At 37.2% G+C, this 19,986-nt stretch overlaps 1 protein-coding gene across 4 annotated transcripts; it reads left to right on the forward strand.

The window, feature by feature from the left end:
- Positions 1-2,564: 2,564 nt before the first annotated feature.
- Positions 2,565-3,455, forward strand: LOC142337056 (uncharacterized). Of its 4 annotated transcripts, none has more exons than XM_075386117.1 (2): positions 2,565-2,691; positions 2,856-3,455. In XM_075386117.1, exon 2 carries the CDS (start codon positions 2,920-2,922, stop codon positions 3,370-3,372), a length of 453 nt encoding a protein of 150 aa, XP_075242232.1. In that variant the 5' UTR covers positions 2,565-2,691; positions 2,856-2,919; the 3' UTR covers positions 3,373-3,455. The 4 variants fall into 4 exon arrangements, with proteins under 4 accessions (XP_075242232.1, XP_075242233.1, XP_075242234.1 ...); XM_075386118.1 differs by having other exon boundaries at positions 2,859-3,455; XM_075386119.1 differs by having other exon boundaries at positions 2,862-3,455.
- Positions 3,456-19,986: the final 16,531 nt, after the last annotated feature.

The raw sequence follows: 19,986 nt of genomic DNA on the forward strand, positions 1-19,986 counted from the left end.
TTATATAGATAGAAAAATTTACGTTTAAGTTGAGAGACGACGGTCAAAAATCTCATTTGATGATATTTTTATTTTCTTTTACCCTAAATAGAAATTAAGCGATTTTTAAGAAATTATTTTTTTTTCAAAATTCTATAAGATATCCTCAAAAGGATGATGCTTGAATACAAATAAAAACCTGAAATTCCATGAGGAGTAGTTAGGCGACGATCAAGAATATTATTTGATAGTTATTTGTTTTTCCATAACACCAAATTCAGACGGTGATTTTCAGAAAATAAAGTATTTTAAATAAATTATCTCAAAACAATGATGCTTAAATATAAAGATGAGTCTGAAAAGTCAGTGCGGTAATTAAAAAACCATAAGGTGAAAATTCAGTCAGCTAAATTATAACTGAGGAATTTTTCAGAAGTTAAAACAGCTGGTAATTATTATGTTCAATTGTCTCAAGCAGAGCACTACCTTGCTCCACTCAATCCAAATTGATAGTTTCCTCAGAAGCTTACCATTTGAATAGAGACCAACTCCCTTTACAGTCGCCCGTGCTTGAATAGCATTGTCAAGGTGTCGGATGAAGTATTTGATGACATCAACAGGAAGTGTCGCATGTCTTCTCTGGCGTACAGGTTTCGCGATTGCTGTGCAATACGATATTGTACGATATTGTATTTTATTAAACTGTAAATAATTTTTCAGCACCTTGTACGATTGTACGATATGACATATTATTAATCTGTAAGCAACTTTTAATCACCTAATTGCTATCAATAAATAAAGTTTTAAACCAGATTTATATGCTCAAAAATGCGCATTTAATTAGGCTTAATTCCGGATTATGGATACATTCAGTGCGAAAAATAGACACCTTCAGTGCAAAATCGAGTTTTGTTGTGTGCGAAAAAAAGATACTTGATCCGAACAGTTTCGTGATACATAGGGCGCAAAAAGATGGTTGCACAGCTTAGTTTGTAGCACAATTTGGGACACTTTTTGAATTTTGGAGTCTTTTGCGAACACGGGTTGCGCAAGTATCTATATTTTCAAATATCTGTTTTTTGCAATTTTGTTGCACTTTCAAAATATTAACATGGGAAAACGAACAAGAGATACACAGACCGGGCAAATTTGCCTGTAACGATTTGGGTGTACCTCTTCGGCGTTGTATTTTTTTGTCTCAGATAAATCAGTAGATTTTCTGAGCAATAGCTGAAATAAGAAAAATGCGAAAATTAAAAAGATCGATAGTGAAAATCCAGAAGAGAAATCGGATAAACCGATAATTGACTTATTATTGTCCGTTTTATCATAAAGTTACCACAAAATAAGTAAAAAAAATTGATATAATCTTTGCTGTTACTAATTTATATTAAGAAGCAGGAAGGATGATTTTTCAAACTTCTAAGGCTTTTGTTTTTAATTTTTTTATCTATATGTTAACTCCCTCTCCCGTTGTTTGCGGGAAGAGTTTACTTTGAGATATAAAAATAACGAAAGTGAATTTTTCCTCCGCTCCACTATTGTGCTTAAAGATATTATTAGAAAACTGAACTATACAATTTTTGGCGGGAATATTATAAGTACTACACTGGCCGATGACCCAATAAAAAAATTCATTTTCATTTTACGATTGTTGTTTCTGCAAACGTTTAATTTTTCAAAATTTTTTTTGGGGAAGTTCAAAATTTTAAAACTAGAATTTTGGTCGGGCGTCCTATAAATCGGAGTATATTGTAGTGTAGTTAGCTGACTCACTTTTTAACTAAGAAATTATCTTTAACTAACTGCTAGGGGCTGAAATTGCAAATATTTTCAGGTTTTATAGAAGAATAGAGTTATCCCAATTTTTATTTGCTCTCAAACGAAGTTTTACTACTCGAGTCGTCTTTTCTATGCAATCTTGCGCTTGAACAATTCTTTGGCTTGCCCTTTAAACTTTTTGCCTTACTAGCCTCTAAGTATACGATTCACCGAAACTCTTGAAGAGACATAATCTTAATACTTTGACCCCTCAACCACCCCCTCCCGCCATTCACGGTCCTCAACCTGGCGATTTGGACCCACTCACGTCCAGAGCTCCCAACCCAACCCTGCCACCCATCGTTTCTAACCCCCCCCCCCCAAAAAAAAATGTTGAGGGATTTGAGATATTCGTTTTGGGTGCCTAAAAAATTGCGATATATCTCATACAAATTATTCTAGTACCCCCCCCCCCGTATTAAATTTTTTAATACCCCCCCCCCCCCGTATACCATGTCGAAAGAAATAGTGTTTGTTTTGACATTGAAAATGTTTTGTATAACCATTGAATGGTCATTTTGGCATCGCCAAGAAAGAAGACTTTTCAGAAACATTAACTTACGGAGGCTCTTAATTTAAGGGAGTGATTGGTGGATGGTGTGTCTTGAAAGTTATATACTAAAGCAAACTATCCTTTGAATTGTATGCCGTAAACGTTGTTAATGGCGAGCGTCAAAACCATTCACAAGTTTTTCACACGATACAGATAATTAATCATAACTTCTTCACGTAGTTACATACTCAATCACTTCTTCAACCGCATTTTTTCTCAGAAAACTCTGCTTTATTGCAGTTCGACAATGACCGCTCTTTGAAACATATTCAAGGGCTCAAACAGTCTGTGACACGGCAGAAAATTATCGCTCGAAAAACACACCAACAGAAGCAAACGTTCAAATTTTTCACTCGGTTTTCTGAACGTAGGGTCGTCATACATTTCATATAGCGAAAGGATTCAGTTTAATATTAACTATGCTCTTTTCCTTTTTAACGTTTTAAGATTTTGTTGAAATTAGGCAGCCGGTTGGCCGAAAAAAGTTTGAACGATTGGTTAGCAGAAGAGTGTATAGAAGTGTTGCAACTGAAAATAAGAGTTGTTACTCACCACTTGCGGAAAGTATGGCCAAAGCAGGGATATTAGTGCTGGCTGTGATTGGATCATCAGTTCTGCTCACCTTTACAATCCTTCTGGTCGTGTGGTGTTGTCTGAAGAGGAAACGACATGATAGTGTTACAAGTGCAAATAATAGTGAGCAAATGAGACGGAGCGCCGCAAAAGATGTCATGGGAGCCTATTCCAAGAACTTCCCAGATGTCGAAGTGGGAGGGGAGAAAGGACAGTTAGTCAACCCGTCAACAGAAGATTTGCAACCAAAGCCAGAAAAATCTCCTAAGAAAAAGAAGAAAAAGAATAAGAACCCGAGTGGCTCCAACAATAGTAAAGAGTCATCTGAACAATTAGCGGGCCTGGATAAATCCGGACATCAGTCCCCGGAGCCAGGACCAAGCGGCACGCAGGAGGTACAAGCCGAGATTACAAAAGATGCCAAACAAGAAGGATATAAGCTCTAAATCCTTGCAAGATTTCTGTTAAAAATTTTATTCGAGCATGTATTGATTAAATTTCTTTTCAGTAATTCATATTCAAAACTTTATTCTTGGCAAGATTCTTCACCCGCTTGATATTGGAATGTCTGGTGAGTGAGGAATGAGTATATGCTCAAACTAAGGCGCAGGTTAAGCAAGAGTAGTTAATAAAGTGTGCCGAAGCAGCTTTGAAAAAAATTGGCGTAAGTTGTTGTTGAAAAAAAGCGTTTGATTTTGTATGCCAATCTGGTGCCAACATAGTTCTCTCGCTGTTCTTTGTTCAGTCTGCGTGCTGCATCTGAAAATTTGTGTCCAGTGAATTTTTGGTTGACTTGACATTCAATGCTTCTTTTATACTGAATGTCGAAATTTAATTAGCACCCTCCAATTTTTTGAAGTAAAAACCCTTTTTCGACATATCAAACTAACTTTTTTGAAGTTTTGAAAACAGCGTGGACTCTATTGATGCCTTAAAGTAGTGGTTTTGCGTACAAATGAAGACCAGACAACACCAAAAATGGTAACTTACCGGTTACCCGACTGCAGGTCTGAACATTACCATCTAAGTATTAAAGTAAAATGAGGGTTGTCTTTATTTAAGTATTTTCACATCTGTTATCTCTCATATCTTTACAAGTTCAATCAACCATATAATAACAAAAGCTGTTGTAGCTGAGCTTGCGTTGGAGAAGGAAAAAACAGATCTAACAGATCTTCTTTATCACCCAGGATGAAGTCCGCGACCCAAGACAGGTATTGGCCAGACCGACTTGGGTCGCGGACAGGGGGGTCCGGTGCGACCGTCCACAATGGTCTGGGAAAAAATTGGGTCGCGCCTTCCGTCTGGCCAATGGCAATTTTAGTCTGTTCGGTCTGGCGAGTACCCATATTTCGGTCTGGCCAATACCCATATTTCGGTCTGTTCGGTCAGGCCAATACCCATATTTCGGTCTGTTCGGTCTGGCCAATACCCATATTTCTGTCTGTTCGGTCTGGCCAATACCCATATTTCGGTCTGTTCGGTCTGGCCAATACCTAATTTCAAGGCCTAGAGGTCCAGCCAAATAAGAGCCAAATTGTATAAATGCGTGCTGTATTGACTGTTTTTCAAAATAGCAGCCCATAAATGGTAAACGACATCTACTTCTAGATGATTAGAATACTTCATTAACCTTCTTTTGAAATTTGCATTTGTCTTTAAATCGACGGTTTTTTTTCAATAGTTTCTTTTTAAAATCTCATATTCATTTGTCATTCAAAAAATGAAACGAATAAATTATAAATTTTATTGGATGCTTTGGATGCTTATACACGTTTAAATGAGTCTGGCTAATAGTCTGGCCTAGGATCTGTTCGGTCTGGCCAATGGTCTGGACAACGGTCTGGCGGATTGTCTGGCCTACGGTCTGGACAATGGTCTGGCCTTAGGTCTGTTCGGTATGGCCATTGGTCTGGACAACGGTCTGGCCGATGGTCTGGACAACGGTCTGGCCGATGGTCTGGACAACGGTCTGGCCTAAGGTCTGTTCGGTCTGCCCAATGGTCTGGACAACGTCTGGTCAGTCTGGCCAATGGTGTCCAATGTCTGTTCAGTCTGGCCAATGGTGGCCAAAGTCTGCTCGGTCTGGCCAATACCTATCTTTGGGTATTGTCGGTCTGGCCAATGCCTGTTTTGGGTATGGTCATCACCAATACCTGCCTTGGGTCGCGGACTTCATCCTGGGCATTATTTTTGTCATAGCCTGTTTACGTCATTGTAATATTCATATTTAACGTAATTGCTGGAATTACAGTTATAATTATCACGTGGGGAAAAAGATAAAAACGGGGACTGGAACAGCACCAAAACACGAACTCCATAACAGCAGCCGCACACCGCAGCTTTCTTCCTATAAATTTTGCGAAACTGGACTCATTTGAGCAGTAAATAACGTGTTATTGTGTCTTGTTTTGTAATTATTCTTGATTAATGAATTGTTATTGTGTAAGGTATCGCAATTACCAGTGAAGGGTAATTTTTTTTTTAATATACAGTATATCTACAAATTACTTGAGCTGCAATTCAACTGCTAAGGTACCAGCTTCTGGTAATTCAACCCGCGAGTACAAAGATACTGGAGCGGGTAAAACAACAAGAGTAGGTAATTCAAAGTTTTGAAGCGATAAAGTGATAGCGGTTTTTACTGGGGACACCGTGTTTTTTTGCAATTCAAATCGTTGTTTTTTTAAGATGTTTTCGTAAATTTTTGAATGACTTTGATCTTTCAAAACGGGATAAATAGGTAAAGCCCAGCGGGCATTAAGTTTCTGTAGAGGCCCAAAGTGGTCTTTAGTTGCCCTTCAACTGCTTAGAGTGGTGTACCTGCTGCGATTGCCTTAGTTTAAGGTTAAAAGGTCATTTTCAGGAGTTTTGGGCTCAAAACAGTGCAGTTTTTTATGTTTTTGTGATTTTTGTTTGATAAAGGTCTTCTCCGAGAAAAAATTCCTTGTTATGACCATCTTATGAACTATATGTTTTGGTGCTACAAACACAAACATGCAATATATTTCAATCTTCTGATAAAAAGTTACTGCATAGTTGTTTGTGTCAACGGAATTGTTTTCAACAATTCAACATTTCGAATTTTAGAAATTTTTTAAATAAAATTTGGAAATTTCTTGTTTTGAGAAGAAATTCGTCTTTATTCAATTTTTCTTGCCTCAGTAGCCAGGTAACCTCATCCAGAGTTTGATAGTATGCTATTAAATAGTTGCTAGGGGGCAATGGAATGGGTCTCAACAATTTAATTAATGAATTTCCATTTTAATGAAATAATTTATGTGGATTTGGGTTACTGGATATCCTCCAGAGATGAGAAATAATTCTTAAGATATTAATATCACAAATTTTAGCAACAGTTAATTAAAATTTGCAGTTGGCTTCTTTTTAAAAAAATATTCTGTCAATTTCTGAGTTAATCAATCTTCAAGCGCAAATGAATTTTTTCAGGTCTTGAATAGGTTGGTTTTGAACATGTTTTTGAAATAGGTATATCTAGAAGGACCGAATTTGGCCTTCGGGGTAAAAGCTAAAAGCTTCAAGAGTTATAGTATTGAGTATATTTTGGTTTAGTCTGTTTGATTGCTTTAGCTTCTCAAGTTTTTGAGATGATTTTGTTTGTGTTTTGGCTGGCATTGTTCAATTGATTTGGCTGTCACGAACAATAATTCAAAGTTTTTGTTTCATTTTTTTGGATTGTCTTTCAGGACTTGGACTGCTGTGTTTTTTTTAAATCGTCGTCTCTATCGAAGATTCTTGCCACCTGACTTCGTGCAATTGACTTTTTCAATTTCAGTTATTTCTATTGCTTTGACGTTAAAATTTGTGTGGGTGACTTCCATCATTTGTTTTGGTTTCAACCCATTGGCGTGACTCACCTCACTAACTCAAAAAATGACTTCTGAACTTGTTTAATGAACTCTAAATTTTCTGAAAATTTACTACTGAAAGGTCAATAGTGTTTATCTAACTAGTGCCAAGTGTATATGATCTATTTTTTGAGTACTCGAACCTTGAGTTTTTGATTTTGAATATTAATTAGGATTTTCCTCATAGAGCGTATGTGTAAAAAAACAGTCCGATTCTAACAAAGAGAGTAATGGTTTGACTTCGGTTTTTGCTGTTTTTGCACCAAAAAAAACCAAAAAAGTCCTACACAAATACCAAAAATCTAATCAAAAACAAGAACACCCTATACTGAGAGTTTTGAATAACACTCTCCAATTTCTTTAGTACTAAAGCAACCATTTACCTCGTGCGTCACATTTATATTTTTTGCATAATTATAGTTATGGCTGGATTTATAACATTTATTAAATTCACATGGATAAAAGGACAATTGGAGTAAAAAACAGCAAAAAACAAGCAAAAAACTGTTTTACATATAAAAATCCGTCATTGTCTGATCTGTAGCAAATCAAATTCAATTTGTTATTGAAAAAACTGATCTGAGAAAATAGTTTTAAACCGAACTCATAATGCAACAGTGGAAGAAATTGAGGATGAATCGTTACACAGCGCACGAAAGAATTTTTCGGACATATTGAATCTCTTAAACGAGCAGGGGCGTTGTAAAGCTTACTTGGGTCATAAGAGTGAGTAAGAGCAGCCGTTACATTCGTTCACTAAGCCAGACGTGGGATGTAAACTACCGTCCAGTTAGTTTATTGAGCAGATTGAAAATGTCAAAAAACAAAGTAGCTCTCAGTTGAATAACCGAAACGTTAGCAATGAAATCACAAGGCAAACTTTGTGATAAACAAGGCTACCAGTGAAGTTCGAAGCTGCTGCCTATATTATGAAGCAACGTGATTCAATCAGGAAGTTGCAGCAATCTGAATACGCAATTCCAGACCTCCTCAGAACAAACTCGAGTAAACGTCCGAGAAGGGTATTGTATTATTCAAAACTATGATAGGCCCAGCAAACTGAAAAGGGTCCATCAACAGGTACAAGATATTTACAACGGTTTTTGACACCTCTTTAGTAGATGAATTACTTGGACTCGTTATTTAATCATAGAAGCGAATAATGCAAATTTTGCAATGACTGAAACCATGACTGATTACCATCTATCTACGGTAAAAGAAATTAGGACTTATCAAAGAAGTTAGTAGACTCTTCAGACAACTGAACCATTGCAAATAATTCACAACCAAAGCATTTCTCAGATCAAAACATTTCTCTTCATTTGAAAATTGTAGCATTGACATGAATATCTCTAGCCATACAAAAAAATGCTTTCGCCTAAGGTGGAAACAACTGATCAAGATACCGGGAAACCGAACAAAATCGTCAACAAAACAAAGAGTTCAAAAAAGAATTGAAAAATTTAAAATCGATATCGAAGCAACGATAATTTTCGATTTGTCACATTCTGATCGAAAGAATATGTAGCCGGCAATGGACATGAAAGAACTGGAAATGCAGCATCAGCTTCGTTAATAAAGACCAGGATTTAAAACACATGTTGAAAATAACAACATTGGAGAGTTCTTAGTCTATGAATTACATTCTCTGTCTTCAAACGTCCTCATTCACTTACCCTTCATTTGGGTTTCTAACATAGACAAGTCTCTAGTCCTAATCTTTTGTCATCGTTCACTTTAATTTGACCAAGACGTTTTTGCGGAAGCTGGTGTGCGACTAAACATTGGACATTCGAGCAACAACAGTTTGCCAAACCGCTGGACTGAACTAAGTTTTCAAGCCTGCAAGAGCGGCATAATTAGTCTAGCAAGATTATCGCAACTGTTGATGAATTCATGATTCCGAATTAAACGAAAATAAGCCTATTCAGCTCTCTCTCAACAGGCAATGCCAAATTTGCAAGTTTAGGGATGGGATAAGAAAACTTTATTGTGCTGCCAGGAGCATCCCATAGAGTAAATTTGAAAGACGCATATTATTATAGATGCGCTGCTCGAAAACTTTTGAATGGCAAATCAAGTGAAGCCTCAAAACTCAGCAAGTCTCATTTAATCTTCTGTTATTGTACCTAAATTTGTGAAAGCAATTAAAGAACGCAAACAAATTGATGATCTAGAAACATCTTCACCATTGCACAAGGCATTTGATATGCTATTGGCGTTTAAAGGGGAAAGCAAAGAGGAAGAGCAACGTAACTCAAAGATATAAAAAGGATTCTTTTCAAAAACATCAAACTTCAATGCTAGCTGATATCAATTGGACAAAACAAACATTATGCGGTTCATTTCCGCTAGCTAATGATATGCATAGGTTTCGAACGTGCTAATTATTTAACAACATGAATGTCATTGATCAATGTGCTGAACTGAAAGTCAAACCGTGTAATACCAATGGATGCACAAAAAAGTGGGTCCAAACGGTTGCTGCTCTATGAAAATCAAATGAACGAGGGAAATCACGCAGTCAAAGGAAGCGGAGAAAAAGTAACAAACAACAACGATTTTACGAGCTCCTGTCAAACACTTTGTATCTCATTTCGGAGCAGTGGCAACGAACTTGATATTTTTAAATTACTCTATTGAAGCAACAGGATCAATCAATGATCAATGTGTTCAATAGCACATTTAAAATCAAGACACTGGTGTGACACTTAATATATCCAGAAAAATGGAGCTAAAAACAATATAGGTTTTTATGAAATTAAAAGCACCAGTTTAAGTGATACACTTGTTTGAGGCAATTATACAACCCTTCAACTGAGTTTCTAAGAAGAGACATGTCTCGAGTCCTAAACTTTTATCATCGTTCATTTTAAATTGAACAAGACGTTTTTGCGGAAGCTGGTGCGCGACTAAACATTGGACGTTCGGTTAGCAACCTTTGCTGTAGACAAAAAACAATGACCAAAAATAATGGAGACAATAAAAACGATCACCAAACGAACTGAAACTAAATCATCATTACTGTTCCCCTACCAAAAACTTCAATTTGATGAAAGTTGAATTTGTTTTGTGCAAAGATAACGATCAGCAAAAATTATTGGACTGCAAGACTGAAAAACCAAACAGGAACAAAGCCGCCGTAAATGCAACTCAGCATTGTAATATAAAGTCGTATGCCTGAACGGCTATCTACTAGCCGAACTTGATTTACGGCATGAGTTGTCTTGCACATTTTTCAGAATTTCTGAAAAACCAATAGCACTGTTAGCCAATAGCGCCATAGTGCATAATCATAGTGCATAATCTATTCCTTGAATTTAATCCACATCTTTTTCTACATGGACGATTTTTACCAAATCTTTAGAAACACCAGAGGAAGCTATTGTATGTTCAATCAGCTACACTGTCTCCAAAAACACTTTTTTTGCTTGGTAAACGGAGTAGCAAAACGATAACTTGAATACAGCAATACGGGACAACTTCAAATCGATCTGAGAAACCAATCGATTTGATGTTTAGACACTTAGAAGGGACCAACTGTTCCTCTGAGCCAACTTCTGGTGACAATCTGAACTAATATAAACAAAATTGAAATCACAATGAGCCGTTTGAGGTAAAAGATTCATCAAGTGTACCGCAAAGCTGCAGTGATAGAAGCCTTTCAGAAAAGTGAAAAAATTGAGATTCCTTTAATTATGGATGCAGCAGAAAACATTATGTGAGCCATCACCCGGCTTAGTGCATAAGCAACGAAACTGTCAACCCATTAACATTTGTATTCGTAAAAAGCAGAGTGGCAATGAAGTCAAAATTTTTTGAATACCTCTCTTGAAATGGTAGTCCTGGCAGTTCAATTTAATATCTGAAATTCTCAAAAAATTCAAAATTCTTTTCTTGTTTGGTCTCCCCTCACCGCACCCAATATTGCATTAGGAGCCAACTTGATTGCCTAATTCTAGCACGTTATTATTTAGAAATAGCGCCCGCTGTGTTAAAGTATCACATTCCTTGATCAGAAGTCCTTTTTCGAACAGACACAATCGTAAAAACGGATATAAATTCTATGACAGTCTGTCCTTTTATCATTGAACGACAACGGGATTTCCCAGAGCCATTGGAGAATTTACAACTTTGCTCAGTTCGAGTTTACATCGTTCAAAGCAATTTAAGTGCAAGTGCAGCACAGAGAGCTGGAGTTTATTAAAAATATGGCCGCCTGGCTGGAGAAATCAACCTAACCGAGCATCACCAGAAGGAACTGGATGACCTTTTAAACGATGTGTTCGTTAAAATGCTTGGAGCATCGTTCACTGTGTGCGGAATGGTTTCGGAAGAAAATGAGAAGGTTATAAAAGTACCAGCTCCTAATGAAAAACAAAGAAATATATTCTGTGCTTTGATCCCTAGGACGAGTCCAGCAATATCGAATGCCTTGCATCAATAGCTTCAATATTTGGAATTGTCGAAAAGCTTAGAAATTGTATTTTGTTTTGTCCCCCCGCCCCCTCCCCGCAACCCCCAATACCGCTCTATTGGCCCCACTTAAAATTCTCCGAAACTTTCACTGGTGACAAATTTTCCGAAAAAGATCATTTCGGATAGGCATTATCAATTGCCCTTGAACGAAGTTTGAAGCAATTATTGTAAATGTGTCCTTCATAAATAACTTTTGCTTAACCGTTTTCGCTTTTGTTCTAGAGTGTTGGACTTTTTCTCACTCTTGCTCGGTATTTTTGAGTGAACTAGGTTGCTCTCCTTCTGAATTAAAGTTCGTTCTAAAAAGCGATTGCTAGCGAAAGCAACTTGAACCTCTGTAGCTGAGTTGTTAAGATGTCAGACTGTCAACCTGGAGATACTTAGTTCGAACACATTGTGGGTTGGAGTTTTTGCACCCACAAATAATTTTATGTTTCTGATGATTCAGAACTTGTGTGGAGGCCTCAAATGGAAGGATTTGAGTCAATTTTTTTGTGATTTGTGAGGAAATCACAATTCCTTTGCTTCAAATCAGCGCCGACGAAGTTTTTTTAGCGGAATTTGGAGGCGATGAACTTCGACATCTTGTCGTACCCGGAACACAGTTTAAACACGCGTACAAAAGTAGTAGCGAGCTTCTCGATCGGTTGAAACCGTCCACCAATTCCCAAGGCGTCTTGTCACAACAGAAGATTGACCAAGAAGTTATTGATTTAGCTGACTTTCTTGGTAAGAGAACAAAGAGCAGCGTTCTTGTCAAGGGAATACCCGAAAGAGACGAAAATAAATAGGAGCGAAAGAAGTCAACGACATTCTGCAAGCGAAAATGGAGAGAAAATTGCCAAAGGTTAAGCCAGTTGTCGAGTGGAAATACCGAGGTGTCAGCAGTTTAGTGACGGGAAAGCGCTATTTCTGCAGTGACAAGACATACTTCAATTACAACAGTCTGAATATCAAGAATCTATTGAAAGGTAGAGTTGTGTATAACAACTACATAAAGGAACTGAACGACGCCGGAAACACCAAGGTGACAACGTGCCAAAAAAAAGGACTTCCAATGTGCTGCTCGCTCCTGGTAATCATTGGTATGCTGCTATTTCAACTCCTCATTGATTGCAAAAAGGTACCTTCAGGTGCCACCGTAAGGTCATTAACCTGTTTCAACCCCCGCCACCGAACTTTTGTGCAAAGGTATCCTAAGGTGCCATTGCACAAATTATCCCAGCTCTTTCGATTCCTGTATTGATTGGGGATAGGTACCCTGAGGTGCTACAGTTCAATCAGTCATGGGACAAATCTGTCAAGCGTGCCAAAAAAAATCCCGGGTACCGAGAAGACGTACCATTGTGTCTGGTTCAGTTCGCAATTTCACCTAACTCAGTACTTAAACGGCATTCCTGAGCTCGGATTTTATGCAAAAAAAACTCTGAGCGGATTTGTTTTAAAAGATGGGTTCAACAATATCAATTGCTTTTCCTCTATAGGATCAATATTTCGAATTCTCAAAAAAATTAGAAATTTCATCCTGTTTCATTTCCCCTAACCGCACCCAATACCAATCTAGGGGCCACTTATATCTCATAATATATCAAGTTAATTTTTAAAAGCAGCGCGTCGGATGCTTAAGGTTCACTTTCATTGATCTCATGCAGTTTGAAGCAATAATTTTGAAGCAACGAAGTTTTGTTTATGAGAAAATGTTGCTTGAATTTTTTTTGCGCTTTTGTTCTGGAGAATTAGAATGAATTTAATTCTGCATTCTTGAGCGACCAAAGTTGCTCTCGTTCTGAATTAAAGTCTGTTCATCCGAGCAATTGCCTAGGAAAGGAAAACTGGAATTTTTTCGACCCATAAATAGTTTAATGTTTGTGATGATTCAAAGTTGTATGGAGGGTCTCCAATCGAAGATTTCAGAGGCAAGTTTTTTTGCAATTTTTGTGGAGATTGTGATTTCACTTCGTCAAGTAAGTGCCGACAAATTCCTAATTTGGCGGACTCCCGTACATGGAATGTGGACTTGGGGAAATTCAACATCTTGTCGCTACTCGGAGAACAAAATAAACACGCCTACAACTCAATCGCTGCCTAAAGTACTTTCGAAGAAAGCCTTGAAACAAATAAGGTATGTGGTTCTTATATTAAAGGCATTACAATGTTGAAGAATTTGGCAGCACTATCTGAATCGTTGTTTTTTGAAATTCAGGTCTGCCTTGATGAAAGATTTTTGCCATATCACTGGAAAGTATTTTAGGTCATACGCTACTTAAGGATAAAAACGAAACACTGATTGTATAGTATCGCCAAAAATCTTACTCAGCAATGTGTCAAAACTTCTTGAGAAGTTAAAAATTCACGAACCATGCGAGATGGTAAAGACAACTTTACACAATGCTTAACACTGTGTCAGGAGGCATAGATCTCGACTTCGATAAAGCTTTCAATATGTAACTTCGATAAAGCCTCATAAAATAGTTTTGAAAACTGTCTAAAATTTAGGAATTGGAGTCAACTTCCTAAAAGAAATTGCTAGCTATCGTAGCGGACGAAAACATTACTTTAAGGTTAATAGTTGCATCTATGAAACTGTTACAGTAACCAGTGGTGTGCCGCTCTCTCTCTCTCTCTCTCTCTCTCTCTCTCTCTCTCCCTCACCGTAACCAGTGGTGTCTTTTCAGGCTCACTCTTAATATCTTTACAAAACAACGTTAGCATAATGTAATGCATTCGGATATGCAGATGATTTCAGATTAATTGCTTCAAAATAAAAAAAAATGCAAAACTATCTGATGAACATTGAAAATTGATGTCGCAAAAATTCAAGGAAAATGAACGGAAGTAAATGCTAAGTTCTGCTCGTTAAGCAAAAAGATAGCAAACACCAGTTGACGTCGAACTCAAAACTTCCGGAGAATTAATGTGTACTGAAAAATCTAACCCTGATAATGGCGTCCAACCGGGATTGTAAGCCAAACGTCAGCCAAACGCCCTACGTAGGATTTGGGATCTCTTCCGTTTGTACCCACTAATACATTATGCAGCCCCTTGTTACAGAGCACGTGCCATTAAGTAGTGAATCTTATTGTAAAAATATTCCAATTTCGTCGGGGGGTTAAAATGATATGCACCCCCTAAGTTGCGGGGGGAGAAGGACACAAACAAAGAAAATGCACTCATTGATACCGAGAGTACATTTTTCCACAGAGTTGAGTGTTGGATAAAAGAAAATACTAATCGGGAACCTGTCCTACATATTCACATCAAGGCATTCCGAACATAACGTCACGCGTGCTTTTCAGTTGAAAACCGATTGACGAAATAACTGATTGACGAAAATTGGTGGGTGAGAATGTTGCAAAAGTTAAAAATAATAAACAACTTAAAACTGTATCCGGTGAGCTCCTCAAAAACTAGGGGTACATGTCCATTGGTCTCATTGCGAATATAATTGTGAGTAAATATTAACTTTTAGGTAGTTAAACAGTTACAAGTCAACCAGGACAAATGAAAAAAATTCTAAACAAGGCTCTTTTAATTCTAGAAAGAAGAAAAATCAAAATAATAAACCCATTCTACCTGGTAGCAATTCTAGAGCATGCAAAGACCAAAGAAATGACAATAAACAACTGGCACAAAAGGAATACCAAATAGTGAAGGCTCAATCAACTTTTTTGAAAATGGCCCACATAGAATACAGATGGTCGGAAGCCTAAAAATGGCATAGCCACGAAATTGGTCTATGGACAGAATCAATTGGGCACAAACGCAAATAATCGGTTATGTTATGCAAATAATTAGCTATGCATCTCAAGCCTTGTTTTGGAACACAACAGAAAGTGCAAAAATTGAACGCACGCAACGGAAAGTAAGGAAACACTAAACTGCAACTACTATCTTTATCGTATTATTTCGAATTACAGGACCTACTGATGATTGAACACCTGCTAAAAATCAATTATAATATCCAATAAAAATCACCGAATGCAGTATCAGACGTCAAAATGTGCTCATAAGAGCTGAAAAACAGAACATGAAGGATGATGAAAATTTCTGGGTAAAAGCCAGTAAACAATTCAATATAATCAGAAAGTTTGAAATCAATCTCGAGGAAATTGATGACATTTTTCACATCTATTTCGTTCGTGCCCCACAGTTAAGTATGTGCAAACCTTAAACAAATCTTTAGAATCACCTGAATAAGCTGTTGTATATTCAATCAGCTACAACATCTCTCAGAACACTTTTTTTATGCTTTTTAAATGGAGGAGCAAAAACGATAAATTGAACACAGCAATACGGGACAACTTCTAATCGGTCTGAGAAACCAATCGAATTGATGTTTAGGCACGTAGATGGGACCATCGAATTGGGCTCCATTGAAATTTTGCTGACAAAAATCTTTAGATTGGTGGAAGCACCAACGAAGATGTTCAGACGCTCATAACCCAGAGGAAGATTCTGTCTCCCGCGTCTTCACTATTTGAGCTGATTGTATTTTTTGCTCCGTTGAGTGTTCCCGTGAGCCAACTTCTGGTGACAGTCCGAACTAATATGAACAAAATTGAGAACGCAAGGAGCCCTTTGGAGATACAAGATTCATCAAGTGTACCTGAAAGCAGCACTGATAAAAACACTTCAGAAAGGTGAAAAAAATGAGATGCCTTTAATTGTGGACGCATCAGAAAGCCTGCATGTGCCATCGCCTGGCTAAGTTCTTAAGCAAAGAAACTCTCAACCGATTAGCATTTGTACTCGGAAACATCAGAGTGGCAACCATGACACATGGTAGTCCTGGCAGTGAAAATGCTATTTTATAATTGGTTTTCCCGAAAAAATTAAAAATTTGTTTGTTTTTTACTCACCGCAGCCAATACCACATTAAGGCTCAAATTACTTGCCTAATTCTAGCACGTAATTACTTAGAAATAGCGCGTGGTGTGCTAAAGTATCAGTTTCTTTGATCAGAAGTCCTATTTCGATCAGACATAATTGTCAAAATGAATACAAGCTGCATGACAGCCTGTCGTTTTATCATTGAACAACATAAGGGGATTTTCCGGAGCCACTGCAGAAATTACAACCTTGCTCAGTTCGATTTTAAGTGCCATAAACAGAGCTGGAGTTAATCAAATATTTGGTCTCGCTGGAGAACGCGACGTAACGAAGGATGTCCAGATGAAACTAGATCTCCTTTCAAAAGATGTTTTCATTAAAATGCTCGGATTGTCGTTCACTCTGAGCTGAATGGTTTTGGAAGAAACAGCGAACTTTATAAGAGTGCCTTCTCCTATTGACAAACAAGAAATCTATATTGTGTGCTTTGATCTTTCGGACGGGTTCAGCAATATCGATTGCTTTGCCTCCATAGAATCAATATTTCGAATTCTTTTAGAGGTTAGAAACTTTATCTTGTTTTGTTTCCCCTAACCGCACCCAATACCAGCCTATGGGCCCACCTACATCTCATAATATATCACGCTAATTTTAATAGGAGCGCGTGGGATGCTTAGGTATCACTTTCATTGATCTGATGCAGTTTGAAGCAATAAGTTTGAAGCAACAAAATTTTGTTTACGAAAAAATGTTGCTTGACTGTTTTTGCGCTTTTGTTATGGAAAATTGGAATGACTTAAAGTCTGCATTTTTGAGTGATGAAAATTTCTCTCGTTCTTAGTTAAAGTCTGTTCAACCGACCGATTGCCTAGGAAAGGAAAACTGGAATTTTTCGGACTCATAAATAGTTTAATGTTTGTGATGATTCAAAACTTGTATGGAGGGCCTCCAATAGATGATTTCAGAGGCAAGTTTTGTCATTTTTGAGGAGATTGTGATTTCATATCTTCAAGCGAGCGCCGACAAAGTTCTTATTTTGTCGGACTCGCATCCGTTCAATCTGGACGTTGGCAAATTCAATATCTTATTGCTACCCTGAGCACATGTGAAAACGCCTACAACGTCATCCCTGCCTAAGGTACTTTCGAAGAAAGCCTTTAACAAATAAGGCATGTGATCCTGATATTATAGACAACACAATATTGACGAATTTGGCAGCATTATCTAAATCGTTGATTTTGAAATTTAGGTCTGCCTTGATGAAAGATTTTTTGCAGAATCACTGGAAAATGTTTGAGGTCATACGCTAATTAAGGATAAAAACGAAACATTGATTGGAGAGTATCGCCGAAAATCCTACTCAACAATGTGTCAAAACTTCTTGAGATATCAAAAATTCACGAATTATACGAGACATTAAAGATAGTTTTACACAATGCTCAACACGCTGTCTGGAGACATAGATCTCAATCTCGATAAAACTTTCAATAGTATACCACATAAAAGACTTTTGAAAACTGTCGAAAATTTAGGACTTGGAGTTAATTTCCTAGAATAAATTGCGAGCTATCTTAGCTGCGAAAACGATACTTTAAGGTTAATAGTTACATATATGAAACTACTCTAGCGATTAGTGGTCTGTCGCTCTCTCTCTCTCTCTCTCTCTCACACACACAGTAACCGGTGGTGTCTTTTAAGGCTCACTCTTAAGATCTTTACACAACAACCTTAACACAATGTAATGCATTCAGATATGCAGATGCCCAGGTTGACCAGACTTGGAAAACTTACTAAGGCCTTACTACGGCACCGTATAAGTCTTAGAAAAAAAAACCTACTAAGTCTTGTCAAGTTTCCTACGGCACCGTACTACGGCCGTACTAAGATTTATAAGGTGCCGTGCTAATGCCATATCAAGACTAATAAGGTGCCGTAGCAAGGCCGTAGCAAGATTAATAAGGTTTTTAAGGTAAAATAATAGCTGGAAAATTGTCGGAAAAGGCTCTAGTCAAGTTGAATAACCCGACTTTTGAGACTTTTCCAGTATGTTCTGGGTGTGTTTCCCTCCTCCTTTCTCACCCGGGCTGGGGACCGGCTACGGCGGAGTTACAAACTAAAGCTATAGGAGAATTGAGCAGAGCACTAGCTAAAAAAACTAGGCGCGAAAAGCCCTCTCCAAAACAGACAACTATAATATAAAATAAAACCTGTAAAATTGTCGGAAAAGGATCCAGTCAAGTTGAATAATACGACTTTTGAGACTTTTCCAGTATGTTCTGGGTGTGTTTCCCTCCTCCTTTCTCATCCGGGCTGGGGACCGGCTACGGCGGAGTTACAAACTAAAGCTATAGGAGAATTGAGCAGAGCACTAGCTAAAAAAATACTAGGCTCGAAAAGCTCTCTCCAAAACAGACAAATTTAAAATAAAACAAAATCTTCAAAAATCCTAACATTTTTTCGCAATATATGAAAATGTCCGGTATTTTTACGTTAATTAAGTTCAAATATTCGATACAATCAAGGGAAAACCATAAATGGCCAAAAAAACGAAAAAATCCGAGATTCAACATAACTCTAAATTTAAGAAGATTTTCGAGAGAAGACTTTTTAAAACCTAGAGAAAGTCTTTCTTTTACTGGAGCCTTTTCTACACAAATTATGGTTCTTGTTCGACTTAGACACGTATACTAGTGATAACTAACAGGTTCCCAACGTCATAGGGCCAAAATAAACCCAACTTAGAGATAAATTTGCAAAAAAGAGGCTATATATTAGAGGAGTCAGTACACCTAACAAAGCAAACATGAAAACAAAGAAAAAAGATATAATACAACTTTGTGACCCAATTTCGTCGAGCTCATAGGTGTAGAGACTGGGTAGACTAATAATCAACGGTCAAAGGCTACAAAATTTTGCTCTAGTTGACCGAGAAAAAATAAAAATGAATCCACTTTTTCAAAAAACGATTTTTCTTCAAAAATCATAACATTTTTTGCAAAATCTGAAAATTGACGGAATTTTTACGTTGAATGCAATTCAAATAGTGGGTACAGTCGAGGGAACACCATAAATGGCCAAAAAAACTAAAACATCCAAGATTCAACAGGCCTCTAAATTTAGAAGACTTTCGAGAGAAGACTTTTTTAAAACATAGAGAGACCCTTTCTTTCACTGGAGCCTTTTCTACACAAATTATGGTCTTTTTTCGACTAAAAAACGTCTACTAGTGATAACTAACAGATTACCAACGTCATGGGGCCGAAATAAACCCAACTTAGATATATTTGCAAAAAAAGAGGCTATATATTAGAGGAGTCAGTGCACCTAACAAAGTAAACATAAAAACAAACAAAAAAGATATAATACCACTTTGTGACCAAAATTCTTCGTGCTATTGAGCGTACAGACTGGGTAGACTAATGGTCAACGGTCAAAGGCTACGGAGTTTTGCTCTAGGTGACCAAGAAAATAAAAATGAATTCACTTTTTCAAAAAACGATTTTTCTTCAAAAATCCTAACATTTTTTGCAAAATTTAAAAATTGACGGAAATTTTTCGTTATATGCAATGCAAATAGTGGGTACAGTCGAGGGAAAACAATAAAAGGCCGAAAAAATTAAAATATCCAAGATTCAACAGACCTCTAAATTTAGAAGACTTTCGAGAGAAGACTTTTTTAAAACACAGAGGAAGTCTTTCTTTTACTGGAGCCTTTTCTACACAAATTATGAGTTTTTTCGACTTAGACACGTATACTAGTGACAACCAACAGGTTCCGAACGTCAAAGGGCCGAAATAAACTCAACTTAGAGATATATTCGCAAAATAATGGGCTATATATTAGAGGAGTCAAAACACCTAACAAAGCAAACATGAAAACAA

Source organism: Convolutriloba macropyga, chromosome 3, assembly GCF_964194025.1.
Source record: "Convolutriloba macropyga chromosome 3, txConMacr16.3, whole genome shotgun sequence".
Taxonomy (NCBI): Eukaryota; Metazoa; Xenacoelomorpha; order Acoela; family Convolutidae; genus Convolutriloba; species Convolutriloba macropyga.